We start from the raw sequence: 20379 nt of genomic DNA on the forward strand, positions 1-20379 counted from the left end.
TGGCATCTGGTTGTCTCACAAAATTCCAGCGCTGCCCACTGCTCCTCAGTTCACATCAATCAAGAATTTTCTACGAGCGCCTCTGCTCATGCTTACTGTTTTCCAACCCCCACCCCCGGGCCCTTGCTCTGTTTGTGTGTGTGTGTGTGTGTGTGTGTGTGTGTGTGTGTGTGTGTGTGTGTGTGTGTGTGTGTGTGTGTGTGTGTGTGTGTGTGTGTGTGTGTGTGTGTGTGTGTGTTTAGATACACAAAAATGATCACATTTATCAACTGCGGTATTTTATTTAGAAAAAAATTATTTATTTTGTTAAATTTACCAGCCTGCCTCTTCTGTTTTGGTTTGACTTCCTGCCTGAATTGACCCGGCTCACTTACGGCTTAATTAGAGCACACGCCGAAACGATCGCTGCATGGCGGGAGCCTTCTTGACGCTTCACAGCTGATGTGACCGAGACCGTAGGTTAACAAGGGTGCCAAATAAAAGCGCTTATCGTTCCACGGCGTTTCGCGGGGCATCGTCACGCTTCCGCATCTGATGTGATCCAGGGGTTAGGATTACCCCAAAGGAGCTGACCCAAGTGGCTGGGGAGAGGGAAGTCTGGGCTTCTCTGATTGGTTGCTGCCCCCACGACCCGACCCCAGAAGAAGATGGATGGATGGCTGCTTTTAAGTCTGTTTGGGTGCTTTGTGGCCAGATTTAGACATAAATTTAAAAGCACACCAACTACATGGACTGTTGGTGCCGTCATAAAAAAAGAGCTTCTACGGAAGCCCAGATGGGTACATAAAAAATGTCGAAAGTATTTATAAAAATATAAAATAATGAAGACATTTTTAGGTGCACCAAATACAGCCAGTGTGTTTTGCCTCTGTTCTGCCATTGATTTTAAATAATGGAAAATAATTGATATAATAGTTTTTCTGTAACAATAATCTAAAATCAGACCTATGGTCCATGTCAGGCCCCAGAAACAGCAGCTTTAATAAAAATCTCCTAGTGCTCTGCTTTGGATTTGCTTCAGAATCGCTACTAAATGAACCTGGAGGTGATAAGACCCCCTCAAAATGTTAATTAAATCAGGAGCTACATAATTAAAGAATAACTGACCAGACCTTTACAGACACATTCCAACACTGTTTCCAACTGTTGGAGTTTGCTTTCCAAACCCAATAAATGACTGAAGTTTAATATTTTTTCCCTCATTATACCCTCAGCCTTTCTGGTCACACAACAGTTTACCGTCTGCTGATCTAGATTCCCTCTGTACGTTTCCAGCCCCAGCAGAGTCACCCCGGCAGTTTGGAGGAAGTGCAGCCGAGATGATGCAGAGGTGAGGTTTTTCCCCAAAGGAAGCCGCTGAGTTAAAGAGGAAGGGGGAAGATTTTCAGATACACAGGTGCTGCTGAATATTAGTCGCACGGTAAAAAATTCTGGCCTCCTGGGAGTGAATTATTCATTTTCTGAACCCTTCTTGTGCACCTCTGCCTCACCGGATCACTGTTTGATGCCGCTGCACTTTCCCAGAAACTAAATGAGGCGTAGACAAGCCACACCGGCCCACCCGGTGGAGGCAGAGCTGCTGCGAACAAAATCCACTAAAATCAACACCTAATTCTGCTCACGTTCATATATCCAATGAAGATCTCTATTGTTTTCTCTAGGGCCTCTACTGTGTGTGCAGAGGCATCCACTCCACTGATGTCAGTCTGAAGCTGGTATTTGGTAGAGTTGCACAAGTTTGTATTTTCGAGCAGAACTTTCTACAAATGTTTTTATTCAGTCATTAAGCGTCGATGGACCTGAATATGGTGAACATCTGGTGTTTTTATCTTCAACAGATTGCAGATTTGATTGCAAATAAATCAAGACAACAGAGCCAGATTCTAAAAAGTAAAGAACCAACTTATAAACCAACATCTGAATTAAAATATGTGATTCAAGTTGATTGTTTTATCTGCAGATAAAAAGATTTGTCACCTTTTGTTGGAGAAAAATATATAAAACACAAAAATACAGAACCTCAAAGCTATGGAAGAAATTCAGTCAACAGAATAAGACTTTTTATTTTATAATTCTGATGTTGAATTATTTCAGTTGAAATACTGTAGTTGAATTTTTACAGATTCTTTTTTTGCTGTATTTTAAGTTAAACATTTCAAATAACTAATTTCACAGAATAAAATTCAATAGTATAAATTCAATGTCTAAATAAAGTCATATTCTGGTGAGACTGTATTTTTTACATACACAACAAAGCAAAATTACATTGTCTGTTGATTTATTAGTAGAAAGAAGCCCAACAAACCTAAATATACACTTAAATTAGAACTTCAATACGTTGCTCCATCAATAAACAAAACAGTTTGCCTAACATGCACATTGTTCGTTTTGTCAAAATAGCAAGCACGCAGATAAAAATACTGCGATCATCCTGATATACCTGATATACCACCTGACTCAATCCTCATATATAAACCCTCTGATCTCTATTAAGGTAGCGCGACTCGGGTTGCGAATGACCACAGTCACCAATTCTTGTCATGTGTCTATGCCTATGTATGTCTGATCTCAGAATTGTGTGTACTGAAACTCTAATTTCCCTCTGGAATTAATAAAGTATCTTTGAATTGAACTGAATTGAATTGAATATACAAAGAAAGCAATAACCGGCTATGACGCACAGGAAACTTTTTGAGGATAAACATGAAGAAGTCAACAACAAGATGTGATCCCAAAAACTCATCCTCCGTCCTGCAAGAAGCAAACCAGTGGTAGCCAGTTCAGCCTGTGTTTTTAAAGAAGCTAAATGTTAGCCTGGCATGCCATTCAATATATGTGAATGTACAGTCTGAATGTGGCCAATTGACGGCTCTCAGTCGTGTGGTAGGATCTACTGCTCTCTTTCAAATAGTGATGCACCAATTTGAAATTTTTGGGCCGATACCGACATCCGATACTAAGATCACTGTTACGGCTGATAACCGATGTTTGCCAATACTGATGTACTGACATTAATGCTTCTAAAATCAGCAGATTTTGTATAGAATGAAAATTGTTAAAGCTGAATTTACATTATCATGTACAACAGCGTTAAATTCTAGTTATGTAGATTAACAACACTACACACAACACACACATTTGCGGTTCTGAGAAGATTTCATTCACTGTTCACATGACTAAACAATTACACATCACCCCCCTCACCCTCTGAACCAGGCAAACAAATGGAGACAAGATGGAAAAAATATTGGTTGTTAATATTGACCCGGTTTTATTTATTGAACCGATACCGATGACTAACATAGGCCGATACCGATATTGATGCAGATATATTGTCCATCCCTATTTTCAAACCGTCTCCGCATGCTATTGGACAACAAACAGCGTGACGTACTCACCTCTACGGATGTCAGTCAATGAGGCAGTCGGCCATACTCTGTCAAAGAGCATGCAAATTCATCCTTTTTCTAAATAAACTCAAGTACCTCCATGTGCTCTTCACTCAAATAAAAGCCCAAGTCTAAATAGTCCAAAGTTGATGCCAAAGAAGTTTCAAACAAGCCGTCGCCATGTTTGTTTTTCGCTCAGTCACAGCAACATCCTACCCACCAACAGAGTTCTGTGAATGGCCCACCAAACCGATAGAGCGCTATAATTGGACCGCTACGAAGCCATCGCCATTTTAGTTTTGCTCAGTTGCACAAACATCCTGACTGATAGAGCGCTGATTGGCCCACCAAACCAGAGAGCTTTAATTGGACCGCTATGAATGTCAGTCAATGGGGCAGTCCGCCATACATCGTCAAAGAAAATGTAAACCAAACTGATTGGTCCCGAGGTTCCAATGGAGCATGGTTAATGGCAAACGGATAGCTAAATGTTGCTTATCGTGTGCGTGTAGTTGCACAGCAAGACACAAAAGCATCTGGAGAACCCAGTTTTCTGAGCTGAAGTTCAACACAAGTGGAGATGAATATGAGGACGATGGATTTCTACTACTTTGATCTAAAATATAAATTTGGGATACTTTTAAACTTTTAGTGCAGAAACACTTTAAATACAGATGATCAAACACAGAAAAAGTTGCTTTTCTATAATGTGTCCTCTTTAAATCTCCATAGGCTTTCCTCAACTGGGATTCTTTGATAAATTATTTCCCATTTAGAAATGAGGGAACGGCAGCAGGGAGATTCCAGGGAGTCTCAAGAGTTGTTCAGAGTACAAAAGGAAAAATACATGTTTGCATTTTTGTGAAACCATAACTACAGCTGGGAGAGAGTGACATCAGCTCAACAGAAAAGAATTTCAAATCATAATATAACTTCAGCGCTTCGATAACAAACAAATGTCCAAAAACAAGCTCCAACACTGTATGATTGGTGAGTCTTCAGTGTTATCCCAAATTGGGGGTTAAATATCCTGTTATGTGGCATTGAGGAAACAGAACTGATGATAATGTTGCAGAAAACAAACATTAATTACTGCTTATTTTGCAGCTTTCAGACCAGTAAGCCCCTGGAATCCCAGTCAGCTGAGTTTTATTCTTCTGGCCAGTCATGTACTATCATTACAATCAACTTGTCAGATTTTGACTGCTCTGTTTTTTTTAGATGTGCATTATTCCCCCAAAAACACGCGTTTACAACTCTGTTTCCGTTCAAAGAAGCTCAGCTTCACTCAGATTTCCAATGCCCTGTAATTTCTTGAGCGTGGCAAACTCTGATTACAGGGTGGGAGTCGGGCTTCGAGCCGAGCGTCATCTTTTCCAGTTATTGTTTTGCATTTGCTCTGTCTTTAACACGAGCCCTGCAGCTGTGTGTCTTCTGGATGAAACGTCCCAGAGTTTGGCATCGGCACTGCCAGTTGCAGCTGGTTTTCAATGAATAATTTGCTCAGGATTTTGGGGGAAAATCTAAACAAGGAGAGCAGATAATCCAATTGTTGTTGACCAATGCACTTGACTTACAGAGGCATAGACAAATGAGGGTATATATAGGGTTTAGCCTCTTAGAAGTATCTAAAACAGATGTAATTTTCTGGAAACGGTTGGTTCCCATGGGTATAAGCCGGTCAGCTGTGTACTTTCTCCCATTATTTGGGCAATATTAGAGCAAGAAACACCACTTCATGTTATTTTTTTACTCTTTTCCAGGCACCTCTGGCTTTAACAGCGACAGAGTGACCAACCTGCACCATTTGGAGCGTACAATATTGTCATTAAACCTCCCCCCGGGGGAATCAGTCACGCGGTGGTTTGATCTCGGGGGCCGATACAAAAGACACCCATTTGAAAAGGAGCCAGACCCAGCCAGAGGAGGTCAGAGGGCTGTTTACAGAACAACGGTCTCTTATCAGCTGTATGCTTCCCCGAGGAGTCTCCACCACAAACAGATAACAGCCTCCAAACAGGCACCAGAGTGTGACTGATAGGAGCATAATCAGGTACATTGTGCTTTGCAAGGAAGAAGAGGAGGACAAGGGTGGATAATAGTGTACACGTCTGTTAGAGGTGCAGTCATATGCCAGAGGGATGCCTCCACTCTTACAAACATGCAGAGAAGTGAAAATGTGGCTCTGTGTTTCCCTCGTAGCAGCTTTAGAGAAACATACATGATAGTGAATGTTTCCCTTCTCCATTGAGCAGGACCACCGGAACTGAACCGGTCCTCGGGGATCGCTTCATTATCGAACAGTTAAACGGTCAATAGGTTGTGCCGAGGCTGCTTTTAGCACAAGGGCAAATAGGCAAGTGTAAAAAGCCAATGCAAATAACCAGCACACAAACAGGGCCTAATGCATTAATGAGTGCATGATGCACACAGCAGATTCAGACTGACAGTAATGGAGAATTTTGCCCCTGGTAATACTTGCATGGTTCAGACTGGTGGAGAGAAAAGGAGGAGTTATGTACACCTGCCTACTGCCTGAGCCTTGACAGAAACCTAATAAATAACAGGAGACAAGGTGAACCAGCAGTAGCAGCTGCCGCCACTCCTCGTCCTCTTCCTCCTCAGACTGTCACCACCTACAGACACGTTTTTGGGCAGGAAACAGTCCCCTCCAACTTCCCAAGCGCACTTGTCCCATGAAGGTTAGGATCTAAGGGATTACACATGGAAACATTTAAAGGAAAGCTCTCTATGGGTCTAAAAACAAAGGCAGGACTCAAAACTACGTTTGAAAATAAGGCGTCAGTTCACATACGCTCTAAGGTTACAGGTGACAGCAAGGAGTCGAGGCAGCAGGCTCTGAATACTGGAGGGGAGCATTCCATATTCAAGCTGGATTCAATTCAAACAGAAAATAAGATCTCACGCAGATACAAATAAGAAGAGTCAACTTTAGCTCTTTCATGAGGTCTAGCCCAACCAAAACCACAACTCCTATGAAGAAAACCCAGCAGCACCTGAAGAGAGCCGGACCAGATAAGTCCCCTGACCTCCAGCCTCACTGCACCAGAAGAGCAGACATCAGAGAGGTGAAGCTCACCATCCACCTGAAGCCTCTACTCCACCTGCACATAGACTTGAGGCTGTGCATCAAAGCAAAACGATTCAAGTAAAAAAAGAGTAATAGAGCTGATTGAATCACTGAATTGTACATTAAAAATTGAATTAAAACGTGCAAAACTGCCACATTTGTCAGTGTGTGTGTGTGCGTGCGTGCGTGCGTGCGTGTGTGTGTGTGTGTGTGTGTGTGTGTGTGTGTGTGTGTGTGTGTGTGTGTGTGTGTGTGTGTGTGTGTGAGACAGGAGACAGACATTACAGTTAGTTGAAACCGCAGGCGTCCAGCAGCACCCACCACATTTAGCACCAAGCACAAACGTGCAGTTTTCACACGGTGAACAATTTTCAGTACATATTTTTGGAACTGCAACAAAATGCAACAACCAAAACAGAGCGAGAGTGAGCTAACGTTAGGAGTTAGCCTAACATCCTAGCCTCACATCCTGTTAGCTAACTTCAACAGGAAAAGAAATGTGTGAGTTTGTGGCTGTGTGTTCTGAACAAAATATAAAAATAAAATTAAAGGCGTATCATTAGGCACCAGAATGAAGGTTTTTCAAACTAAAATACTTTTTTTTTATTTCATTTTTTATTTTTATTTCAATTTGTCTGTTTTCTAGATGTTTTTTAAATTTTGAATAATCTACCAAAACATTCACATTTTATTCGGGAGGATAAAAACTGTAAAAATTGGAATTAGAAAAGTTTTGGGGCCAAAAAATTCAGCTTCTATGCTGATCATTACACTCAACTACTCAACACTTTGCATCAATATGCTGCAACATACTAGCCTAGTGAACTAGACCAAATTCTTGCTTTGCAAAGAATGGTCTAGGCATGCTCCATTGGAACCTCGGCAGCTCCTACCAGGACTCTGGCTAGCCAATCACAGCTCTCTAGAGGGGTTTCAAACACATAAAGAGCTGTGATTGGTCCATAATGGTGGGCTAATCATAGTGCTCTATCTGCTTAGTGAACAAATCACAGAGCTTTATCCGCTTTGTGGGCCAATCTCGGGAGGTGTCACGGCTGCCAGCCTGAAGAGGGGAAAAAGCAGCCAGGATCACCCAGCTCTGGTGATTGACTGGACACCGCCCCTCCTCCTCCTCTCTTCCAGGCTGCTGAGGAGCACAGCTGAACTGAATCCTCCTGAGCCACACCTGGGATAAAAAGGCTGTGCCTTCAGCAGTCTGGGAGGCAGCAGTGCAGGGGTTCTGCTGTCCTCCAGGTCTCGTTTGATTTAACCCCGTCGTTGTGATGAGTTGTAACTTATAGTTTTAACTCTGAGTGATTCACATGGATCTTTTGTGCATGTCACTTAGTGTTGACTGTGTTTTAAGGTTAACTCGGATTTAGTTTTTAAACGTTTATCAATGTCGTTGTGTTTTTAAAACACCTTCAGTTTAGGTAAAACTTTTAATAAAGTTTTAACCAGGTGTTTTATATAGTTGATAATTTGTCTTTTAACTGTTAACCTTATTGTGAATTTTTCGTTTTGCATTATTTTAATAATGCTCGCCATCTGTTTGCTCTTGTTTTTAGAACCTTTTATCACAATAAACCCATTTTAAACGCCACTGTCGTATTTCTTATGTTACCCCCTCCTTCACATTTTAACATCTCCTGTCGGGGACGTAACATAAATGGGGGCTCGTCCGGGATCTTTAATAACAACAGACTGTGAAGGAATGTACAATCCCTGGTGGTGGTATTTTAATGGTGTTTTATTTGTTTCAAGGTTTTAAGCAACAGATGACTTGTGGATGACTGGCGGGTGCTTCTGGAGGCCCCGCTCCCGCCGGAGGATCCACTGCTGGATGGGCTCTCAGAGTCCACGAGCCTGATCCAGCCAAGCAGGATGAGAGGAGGATAAAAGACGTGGATCCAGAGATGATCCCCACAGGCAGGCTCAGGTGTTGCACCTAGCGGGTTAGCGTTGGTGGTTTACTCCACCATCTCGGGCGCTCCCCAGGAAGGGCAGGAGCTAAACCCCCTCCCTTTGCTGGTCAGAATGTGCAACAGCACATGTGCTTAATCTGCCCGCCTGCGAAGTGCATGAAGAGTAGGGATTTTAGATAGCCTGTTTTATTTTATCGGGGGTCTCTCTTGTTTTGATGTGATCCTAGCTGTTAAAGAAAAAGTTTTAAAAGTTACTATTGTGTCCTTTACTAACTTATATCCTTTTTCTTTTGTTTATGTGTGGGGGTGTCACGGCTGCCAGCCTGAAGAGGGGAAAAAGCAGCCAGGATCACCCAGCTCTGGCGATTGACTGGACACCGCCCCTCCTCCTCCTCTCTTCCAGGCTGCTGAGGAGCACAGCTGAACTGAATCCTCCTGATGAGCCACACCTGGGATAAAAAGGCTGTGCCTTCAGCAGTCTGGGAGGCAGCAGTGCAGGGGTTCTGCTGTCCTCCAGGTCTCGTTTGATTTAACCCCGTCGTTGTGATGAGTTGTAACTTATAGTTTTAACTCTGAGTGATCCACATGGATCTTTTGTGCATGTCACCTAGTGTTGACTGTGTTTTAAGGTTAACTCGGATTTAGTTTTTAGACTTTTATCAACGTCGTTGTGTTTTTAAAACACCTTCAGTTTAGGTAAAACTTTTAATAAAGTTTTAACCAGGTGTTTTATATAGTTGATAATTTGTCTTTTAACTGTTAACCTTATTGTGAATTTTTCGTTTTGCATTATTTTAATAATGCTCGCCATCTGTTTGCTCTTGTTTTTAGAACCTTTTATCACAATAAACCCATTTTAAACGCCACTGTCGTATTTCTTATGTTACCCCCTCCTTCACATTTTAACATCTCCTGTCGGGGACGTAACAGGAGGTTCCAGAAATTCGATGACGTCTTCAAAGCTGAGTCGCATCACATCGAGTTGGAGGACGGAGCACGTTGCAAAGGGTTGGCAGAACGAAGAGGAGAAACTGTGGTGACCTTGGTAGACAGTAGGGGTTGTATGAAATAGTCGACTAGTCGACTTCACTGCTCTGTAGTGACTTTTTATGCCTGTCATCGACTAGCCGCTGTCACGTGATAATGACCGACAAGATGCAGTCCTCGGAAAAGACAGCAGCCTGCTGTCAGCAGGTGACGAGCCCCTGCACGTCGGGGGGCGACGCGCTGTGCCAGAGTGTCAGTACTGACACCCGCGGCAAAACGGACATTTAACCAAATTGTGACCTTTACCCTCTTGCAATTTAACCTTCCCCTCACCCCCATCCTAATCTTAACAAGCTTGCGCATGCAAAGCTCTGATCGTTGATGCGCTCCAGACATCTGCGTCCTGAGCACGGCCACAGTAACATTATCAAACTAGGTGTCGCCACCTCAAAAACAAATTTAACACACGATCGTTCATGTCGGCTCATTTCCTTTTATGTTTTCTGCCTTTTTATTTGTGCCTGATGCGCTTCGCTGCTGTGGAGTGGGGCGTATCACCTGTTTTGTCCTCCGGTGACGCACCTAACTGATGCGGCCGGCGAGCAGCGCGCACTCCGCTGTTTTTGTGGTCGGTAGATCTTTTAGAACTGCAGTTCAAAGGTAACTCATAAGGTGAATATATATGAACCCAGGTAGCAGTTTTTCTTTAGGATTGAGAGGAGATGCAGGAAGATAATTAACAGAGACAGGACAGAAAAATAGTCAAATAAAAATAAAGTTGTTTTTGTACCTGGTGGTTGCAACAAACAGACACCATTGAAGGTAATCAGAAGTGAGGAACAGAAAATGAAATAATTATTTTAATGTTTAGAGCAGCAGGAACTCTGAGAGGCTGCAGGCGCATCAGTGAGTTTGTGGCCACTGTGCAGGGGGAGGGGGGAGAGGGCTTAAGCGGAGCAGTATAGATGCAGAAACTACCGTTGTTAAAGGAGATGTGTTTAACTTTGAAAATGTGGGCGCAATCTTAATTGTCAAAAACTCCAGCGAACCAACCAACTGACCAGGTCCATTTTTAATAATTTCCAGTTTCCAGAAAAAATGCAGAAGTGCCGTACACCCAAAGACAGACAAAGAGCCTTGGGATAAGATAGGGAGGAGAGGAGGAAAAATGCGTCTGTACTCTCCAAGAGCCGGAAGAAGAAGATCGGTTTTAGCTGAGACAGACTTTTTTTGTTTGTTTTTTAATGAATGGTTTGGAAATCACAGCTTTTAGTGGCTGAGATCTTTTCATGGTCCATGGGCAAATGCTCCACACCAGGCAGGTTATAGTCTTCTATCTAAATGATCACTTCACTCACAAAACTGAAGGTTAGAAACACTCCCACAGCTCACAGAAGAAACTGTGGTCGCTGCTCAAGTGTTTGCTGATGTTTGACGTCCTTACAGTAAAAAGATTTCACTCAAAAATGTTAATCTCTGGAAAAAGCTGTAAATCTGACCTTTTCCATTTTAGACTTCGCACATTGACTTTTATAAGTGTGTGTTAACTTGCACATTTCATTTTTGTGCCCTGAAGTGAAGTCTTTAAATAAAAGTGACAAATGTTCACATGTTAAAGTTAAACACAGATTCAGCTTCTCCTTAATCCATTAACCACCCTAGTTTAGATCTAAGACCTCAGTAACAAGACATTATTGCCAAGTCTGATCATGAGCTCTATGGGGCACATATGACTTTTTAATTTTTTTATAATAGTTCTATAGTTGAATATGAAGAACGTTCATTTAGTCCTAGCACAAAATCCCTCTCACAAAAAGTGATTTCAGCAGTTTTATTCCAGACCATTTCAGTAATTTCCAGAATGAGCTATGTCAGGCGATTGCCACCCACCCCCTGCTCAGAGTGCTATTGACCCTTTGCACGTGATGTCACGCCACTCATGTGACCGCCCCCTTCGCGATGATGGACGGCAAAAAGACAGTTTACACCCATTGAAACTCCAGTGAAGGTAGTCAAAACAAGCCAGTTTGTAGCATTTTATGGCTTTTATTTAGTTGATTTGACAGTAAAATGGTTTTAGCGTGCTGCGTGGTTGGCTGCACTAACAGACAAGGTTGTAAGCTCAACTCGTTTTGTTTTTTTAATAACTTTAATGGAGACGGAGGATGGAGATGAACTGCAGCGATCAATCAGGCGGACTAGCAGCCCTCAAATTTACAGCGAACATGTTTTTACCGGGTAAGATTAACGTTCATCTATTTCACGAGGAATACAGGGACAGGGATAAATGTGATGTGTTTATACAAGTTATTGATAATCCTGACGGATGGGTATTTCACCACGGAGGATGCGCGCCGTCCACTGTAGTGTAAAGCGAGATAATTATTAATATTAAAGCTCCGATGTATGATTACGTGTGTTAAAATTACGTTATTTATTTATATGAGCGTCGGCGTTCAGAGATCTTCTCATTCCGGTGTGAGAGCAGCAGCTGAACCCGGTAACACCACCAGCAACAGAAGCTGGTAGGGATCCAGACTTTTTAAAAATCAGCTTTTGTGTGAAGTGAAATGCTGTTTACAACATAAAGTTATAAATCCAGAGGGGTGAATTTAGGCAAAGTCGGCAACATGTTTACATCGGTGAACAGCCGCAGAGGAAGAGTTAACGTTGGTAAGCTAGTTAACATACCGCTCTCTATGAGCCCCCGCTAGATGCTCTACTTCTGATAACTGATCTGGGCATGAACTAGTTGAAGGAATGCTTCAAGGAGTTTTTTTTTTATCGCAAAAACAATTTCAGGCTCTACTTTGTCCTTTGTTTAGTACTCGTGCCGCTCACTGTTTACATGCTTTTGCCGTCCACCATGGTGGACCCACGTGATTAGGTGACGTCGGTGCAAAGGGTCAATAGGCTAAGAAGCTCTGATATACAAGAGGGACTCTGAGTAAAGCCACTGATCCTTCAGCAGCAGCTCTCTCTTGCACATGAGATGGTTCCAGTCTAAAACCCCCCGTTTGTGACATCACAAATGTTGACATTTCTAACCGTCTTATTTTAGGAGCACAATTCCAAGAAAACAAACACTGGCAGAAAACAAGTTGACAACTTTGTTATAATCAGGAGTGTTTGTGGAGGCATTAGAGACCATTTGGCAGCACAAAATGATGTAAAAGGTGAGTTTTGCATCATATGTCCCCTTTAAACATTCTCTGCTGTGATTCGGCACACTGTGACGTTGAATGCAGCTCTGGAGTTACTAATCAAGTGTTGTTGACTCTTTGCTGACTTCTCCTTCAATAACTGATTTCCCACATTTCCTAGAATCCCTTATGGCAGTTCCCAGAGAGCAGCAGCTGATTTTTCCCATTTTAACCATGATGCAGAATAATGTGTCTAACTGTGCCCTTTATACAGGATGAAACATTTAGCAGAGATGGATAAAAAGCAACATCTTACACAACAGTCATGTGTGATGCTGGGTTGTCTCTTAGATCTTAATCTTTGCTACTTTGTTAGATTACTTTTGATGGGATTTGAACAGGAGAAATTCCAGAATGTTCTCCAAATGGTATACTGCAAGAGGTTCATTCAGCTGTTGTAAAAGTGACTTACAAATATGTAGTAAAAAAAGTGTTTGTAAATGTGAAATATTTAGATCATTTGGAAATTGTCTCATATTGTCTTTATAAAAACACATGAAATTAGTGTGAAATATAGTAAAGGGATGTGTCAGGCTAACAAAGTAGAAGAAATACAAATTTTTATGCTGCTCTTTTTAGGGCTGGTGGCATGTTTTCTTTACTTTATATTTCCATTGCACAGATTGAGAGCGCGCTGAATTTGTACATTTTAAACACTGTGCATTTAAAACGGAGACCTACCAACAAACATTTGTTACGTGTATACAAACAAAAAAAAAGGACTAATTATAAATTTAAAAAAATTATTCTTCAGCTATTCTAGCCTGGCAGACCTTGGGCATACTAACTGTGAATTTTTCAAGGTAATCTGATGAGATTTCCCTCCATGCTTCCACAAGATAGATTGGCTTATTGGAGTCTTCCTCGTACGGTGAAGCTGCTTCTGCAACAGCTCAACGGGGTGCTAACCGCTCAAGTTTGTATTTTGAAGCATTTATTGAAACATTCTGAAAGTTTGTTCGGAATGGAAGGCGGGGTCATTTTTTTCAGATAAAGTACCGTCAACATGTCCCTTCCACTCTGCACAGGTCTATTTTTCCTGCTCCAAAAGACCTCCAGACCATCAAGCTGTGCAATACATTTGCAAAATGAATTTTTATTGATGAACAAGCCCTATTTTTGAAATGCAGATTAGCATTCAAACTATTGATGCAGAAGCCTGAAAACTGCCTCAATGCAAATACCTTCAGAGTAACTCTGATTGGAAAATGGACAAACTTTTCTATGTGTTGAATTATTTGTTTCCATAGAAACAAACAAATCCACGTGATGTTATAGGTGTGGTTCACTCATTTGAGCAATACATTTGCAGTGGCCACTAGTAGGAATGAATACCTTGTGCATCATACTCTGGAGAAAAAAGCTAAGATGGACCTGTTTCGGGAAGTTCAAGTCAGTCGGAGGAGAAAGTAGCTTCAGACAACGTGATTTGGAGTCTTATCTCCTGATACTTGGACATCTGTCCTCTGATTGGCTAACAGCAACGCAACTCTACCACTGACTCTGTTCCCTTTGCAATTTTGATGTTTTATCTCCACAAATAACACAAGCCTGGAGAAATGCTGCTGTGTGGTGGAGTTGCTAAAGCTAATAGTTAGCTTCTACTAGCCAAGGCGTTCTCTGCAGTTTCCTAGACAGACTATTTTCTATCATAAGCTAGTGCAGGCGGTAGGTGTAGGAGACTATTGTTATGTACAGCCTGCACAAAAAAACTCAGAGTGACCAATTATAATCAGAACTAATCAGTAAAAAATGTTTTTTTATTGTTCAAGAACTTTAAACTTTGAAGCAGTGCATAAGGACAACATCGGTTTCATCCTAAGGAACAACAAAAAACCGACGAGCATAAAATTCAAAGAAGTTGCAACTCACTGAAGTGTGTCCTAGATTTTTAGAATTGTGTATTGATTTTAAAAAAACACATGCACATGTTTCTGCTTTTTGGGGGGTCACATGGGGGGCAGCTGAGTTATAAGGGTGGGCATTGCCCCCTCTGGCTTCCAATATCGGGCACCACTGGCCATATTCAAATTTTCAGAACTCCATTACATAGGTGGAAAAAAAACATCAACAGCCCTGTTGCAGCATAAAATACGGAGATCACAGTCATGTTTGCCCCCACATACACCTCTACAGCAGCTCCTAATGTTATAAAGTCCAAAGCTCTCATTTTCATAATTGAAACCCTTCAACCACACACACACACACACACACACACACACACACACACACACAACCTAATGTCTAACAGCCATGATCAGTCTTAAGACAGCTCAGCTGACAAACGCAAAGACCCTTTCTTGGAAAACACACATGAGCTTGAAGTGTTTGAACGGCTTCAGTAAATCCATGTGTTCTCACAGCCTTCATTATCATCATAATAAAAGTGTCTGAAAAGCAAAGTTACAGAAGAATGCAGACACCTCACTTTCTGCTTTGTACCATCATCAATCACCACAGTGCTTTTTTTTTCTCCCCTCCCTCCTCAAACGCTGGTTGAAGCCATCGTATAAGAAAAATAAAAAATTCACACGCATATTTAATTTCATTCTCCACTGGCTCACACAAAGGAAACTGCCACCCTTTAGGACACCTTTCAGAAAAGTCTCTATTAAATCTGAGTCAGCTAGGAGAGAAGAAGAAAAAAAAAGGGGGGGGGGGAACATTTTAGAAGTGGAAAAGAAAAAAACTTGCTAAATTATTGCCAGACTTCAAATGAAGTGCTGTTTATCTTCTCAAGCAGCCAATGTGTTGTTTTACTTCTTAGTCACAGCTTGGATGACAATCAGGATCGGTCAACCAGGACGCTATCAGCAGCAGTCACTCAGCAGTGACAAACTGCAGTTCCTCCACACTTGGAGAGCGAGGCATTATTCTCGATGCACGGCCCTGCCCTATCAGAAAACAAGGCAGGTTTTATGGCTGCTGGAGAAGGTGGTAAACATAACAAAGTGTGCAGCTCCCTGGAATTTAATGTGCTTGGTCAAGTAACAGACTATAGATATCAAAGGCCAGGGCTGTGAGACGAAACAAGAACTTTATAATGTGGAAAACAAACTCACGCAAGGGAGTCATATGCATGCTTCTTTTGCTTTCTATTTAAAGGAGCAACATGTAAGAATTTTATAGTGAAATAATCACAAAAGCGTCATGTTGGATGGAAGGTTCCACTGGAACAGATTTACTTCTTAACCAGCTGAGAGGGTTGTAACGCTTTTCTCCTTTCAAAAAACTGAAGAGGGATGTAATCTGTTTTTACAATCTGTGAGCCCACAGGATAGCAGGGTCTGCACCAAGCTAACACTGCAGTGCCAACATTAGTAATTCGACATCATCAGGTAAAAAGCTCCAGATATAGTTAAAGAACGAAAGCCAGTAAACAGCAGCGACCCAGAAGTTCCTTCCTGTGCCCTTAAGAAGCCACAATATCTTTTTGTTTTACTCTGGTATAGGGTGAAGCAAGCTAGAGGCTAACATGAGCTAACAATGCTAACGGTGAATTAGAAACAAATAGTTAGCTCTAAAAATATCAAAAGCTACTTTTTCAATCACCATCAACTCAATATTACAGTGAAATGTATGTGTGAGGTGAGTAATGAGTCAATCGTGGTGTTTTAATTCCTTTAACGAGTTGTTCTGAACTATAAATGCAAAACGGCAAACTCCTCTTAAACCTGGGACATACTACCGTAATAAGTGTAGTAAGTGCTCCCTACCATAAAAACCCCAAGAGTGGTAGATACAAAAATGCATTTATCTACTTATCAACTTACTGTGTATTGTATGACTAGTCTTTGCTTATCATCTAGAACAGCCAGTAAACGGCGGTGCAAAAGTTACTTTTGTTTCTAAAATTGTGCTGCAGTAACCAAATTTGACCACAAGATGTCATTCTTACATGTTGCACCTTTAACTTATTCTGAACTCAAAGAGTTCACTCATATGCAGAAACAAGATATCAAACTGAGTAAGTTTTGTCTTCTTAAATGAAAAGACTTATCCAAAGGACTGCCGTCTGTGATCGACTTGATGCTGCGCTGTCACGATGTTCTGAAACTGTGCTGCTAGTGCTCCAGTTACCTCAGTGATCTAATTATCATACGAGATGTTATCACATCCCCTCCATAACAAATGCCTCCCGCCACATGCATGATGTCATATTCAGTCTCTACCGATCCATCCGTGTGTGGCTAATCCACCCAGAGATAGTAAAACATCCACTTGATTCCTTCCTGGTTTACATATTTACACACACACTCGTGCAATTAGGAGCACATTTATTGATGGTTTTGGCACCGCTGGGAGCCCTGCTGAGCAGCCAAGTCCAATAAATCTCCTGTTGCAGAGGCTGCCAGTGGGCAAGACGATAAACCTCATGTAAAAATGGACTGGCATACACTGAACTTCAGAGAGTTTCCAGTCACTGTTGACATGAGGGGTTAAAAAATGATCCATATTAGGGCTTCTGTTAGTGCTTACTACACAAAAAATCTTTTTAGGTTAAACCTGAATATTATTTTTGCAATTCCTGCCACAAATATTTTCTTGAGTGAATCAAGATCCGTGTGTGTGTGTGTGTGTGTGTGTGTGTGTGTGTGTGTGTGTGTGTGTGTGTGTGTGTGTGTGTGTGTGTGTGTGTGTGTGTGTGTCCTTCCTGAGTGCTTCATCATCTAGGGATCATGCTTTGTGTGTACCATGCTGCCCCCAACAGGATCTTTGCTAAATGCACTGTTGAATTCCACACCATCCAGCTGAAAACACACAAGTTCACAAACAAAACACATTTGGAAATAAAAAAAATCGATTCCATTTATCTGAGTTTGTTTTGGAAATGCGACTCTAATTGATGGATCCGCCTCACTCTGGACATGCTCTGTCCCACCATTGATTGGATAATACGGGTTAATGCGCTTGTTTCCACATGGATAATGTCCCTGCGGTGGCGAAAATATGACCCCTTTTTGGGCTGATTTCGACTTTGGGTTTTAACCCCTTTTAAGCACTGCAAAGGCATTATATTGCTTTTTTCTTTTACTTTTTGCAACGTCACAAAGCTTTAAGTCAGTTCTTTTCTGTATCATAGTGGAACATGTAGCACTAAAGTGTAAATTTAAGCGAAATTCTAAGAAAAACTGCAAATCCAAACTCTTGTAAAGCTGATAAAACATGCAAAACACATTTGAGTCTTAAAGGTTTCGATGATTTCTTTCACAGACTTACGTAAGTCAATGTTTACATTTATTACATTTGGTTAAAATCAGGGTGATCAACTAAACGTATCTTTTAGATTAGCGAGACATTTGTTTTTCCACAAAAATGCCAAAGTTTTGGAGAAAGCAACTTTGCGCACCAAATCAAACTCTCACCTGCAGCAGTTTGAGTCATTACGTGTAAGAAAATCACTTTAATCTGATTATAAATTATATTTTAAAGTTATTTACATTTTAAGTGAAGATCACTCTGAAAATGACAGAAGATCTGACTCCCGCCTCTCCGCTGAACCAAGCTGCGCTTTGGCTGCGCGAATCCCTTCAGGTTAATCACATTAGACAGATCAAGATAAAGTTAGACACAAACAGTCCTCTCTTTAAAGTTGTGGTCGCGTAAACAGAGTCATTAAACCCGGCGGAGCGCAGTGGCCCCCGGAGCGCACCTGCTCTTTTATTTTACGCACGCAGTTCCAGCGGTGATTGGGGAAGAAACGCGAGCCTGCTTCGGAGTGGAGTTCACCAGGACGTAAAACGTCACTCTTACCAACAGATATGCTTCATTTTCAGCCAAAGCAGAGCCAGAAGTGCAACTAAAGTGCAGAGAAACGAGTGCGTAAAGTCGCGTTCTCGTACCCGTGGCATTCAGACAACAATTACGCACCGGAAAAACATTTCCACTTGATCATGCTTACCTTTAAAAACTTCCCCCTGAACGGACATCAGCAGGTTCACCACTGCAAACAGCCAATTGAGAACTTTATCCATGTCGGAGAGCCGCCGCAGCGTTAACCCCCAGCCGCGGGGTTTACTGGAAACTCTTCTTTTTATTAGAACAATTACTTTTATCTGGAGTCGCTGCTCCCGCTCCTGCGTGTCCCTGTGGCGTGTTGTCCGGGGAGGGGAGAGAGAGGGGAGAACCAACGCCGACACGGCTGCTCCTTGTCGGCTTGCTCCACTCGTGGAGGAGGAATGTGTGTGAGTGAGTCCTGATTCCTGAGTTACGCTCGGATTGAGCGGTCCGGTGCTCAGCTCCGGGAAAGCGGCGGCTGACTGCGCGTCTGGCCGGTAGAGGGCGCCGCAGAGTCGGTGTCGCCTCCTCCTGTGACTCCCACTGGTGCTGATTTGGAAAAGCTAACAATCACTGAAGTCAGATGAATTTGAGAAGCTTTTAAAATGGTTTTAATTTCAAAAGCATCATTTTCACTTTTATTATTTGGCAGGACTCATGAACACCAGAGGCTCAGACTCCTAACAGAGCAGATGGTTCATTTCCAAAGTATTTATGAAAGAGGTTGTTGTTATGACTCATTTGCACAGACTGGCTTTTACAGCAAACAATAAAACACAATAAGTGCATTAAAATTCTCATTTTATTTATTGTATTATTTTGCTGCAGAACAATTCACACAATTTAAGTATAAACATCTGAAAACTGGTGGAATCAGAAGATTTTTGTATAAAAATCTGTTTTAAAGTGTTTTGCGGAGTCGTATAAACCATTTACCTTAAAAAAATAATCTTGAACATAAATGTTTCCAAGCCAGATGAGCTCAGTGCTGCTTTTGTGAAATTGAGTTAGAAATGATCTGCAGCTCTGTGCATAAAAAACATGAAAAACAAAAGAAAATCTGCAACACAACTAAACCACTCAATGAAATTGCTGGTCCTTTTGAGTCCACTGTGCGTGCTGTCAGCAAAAACATGTATGTGATGCCAAAAAAATAAAATTACAATGCACCACGGTGCAGTTGGAAGAAAATGCTGGTTCTGTGCACAGCAACTTAAATGAATCTGTTTGTCTTTTCATGAGCAAAATGTGTTTTATTTATTTAATGTTTGTTCAGAACTGTGAAAGCTCCTGAATTCATCACCCAGCTCTAAATCTTTGGTCATAAACTAAAATTAAACATTTTGAATACAAAAACTGAGAATATGAAAGCTGTTCCTCTCAGAAATATTTGAGTGAAGATCCAAAAATGATGCACTGTTTTCCTAAACAGTAACTAAAAGTGTGTTTTTCAGTATGAAAGTTGCTAAGGGTCTTTTCAACTTTCAAACCTAAACGATCGAACCGTTTTCTGCCATAAATATAAAAATAAATAGTTAACTATAAAGTTTTGTCTATAAAAATGAGCCAATTAAATGATACAGTTGGAGAAACAAAGCAATAATTTACACCTTAATACTTTCAAATTGGTGTAAAACACTCAAGTGATCAAAAAACAAAAGTCTCAAAGGAATTCGGTTTTTGATAAAAACATTTTGTTTAAATGTCAAAATTTGATGTCAATTAAAAAAACTTCTTTATGTGGTAATTTAACTCAATATAAAAGCTTTTCTAGTAAGATTTTAGTAACATTGGTCTGTAAGTCAGAAAGTTGCATTATTTGAAAGTATAAAGTTGACACACTATTAACTCAACCCTGAAACAGATTTCAGAAATGTAAACACATTTTTGGTCCAACGAGACCTGTTTTAGGCACATTTTGCACTGAAATGATGGAAAGCAACTTGTACTTTTTCATGATCCTGTTGAGAGAATGTTAATTTGCTGCAAACCTAAAATGAGCATCA

At 41.3% G+C, this 20379-nt stretch overlaps 1 protein-coding gene across 7 annotated transcripts in view; it reads right to left on the reverse strand.

Annotated features, from left to right (window-relative positions):
- ptprma (protein tyrosine phosphatase receptor type Ma) overlaps positions 1-18896 on the reverse strand; it is a 244746-nt gene extending 225850 nt beyond the window's left edge. For 2 of the 7 annotated variants that reach the window (XM_054742539.2, XM_054742535.2), the window contains exon 1: positions 18498-18888. In XM_054742539.2, coding sequence (XP_054598514.1) covers positions 18498-18570 — 73 coding nt within the window. In that variant the 5' untranslated portion in view covers positions 18571-18888. Of the gene's footprint in view, positions 1-18497 lie in introns of all 7 variants that reach the window. The other 5 variants (XM_070541591.1, XM_070541590.1, XM_054742532.2 and 2 more) reach the window with 5 other exon arrangements.
- Positions 18897-20379: the final 1483 nt, after the last annotated feature.

Source organism: Nothobranchius furzeri, chromosome 11 (assembly GCF_043380555.1).
Source record: "Nothobranchius furzeri strain GRZ-AD chromosome 11, NfurGRZ-RIMD1, whole genome shotgun sequence".
Classification (NCBI taxonomy): domain Eukaryota; kingdom Metazoa; phylum Chordata; class Actinopteri; order Cyprinodontiformes; family Nothobranchiidae; genus Nothobranchius; species Nothobranchius furzeri.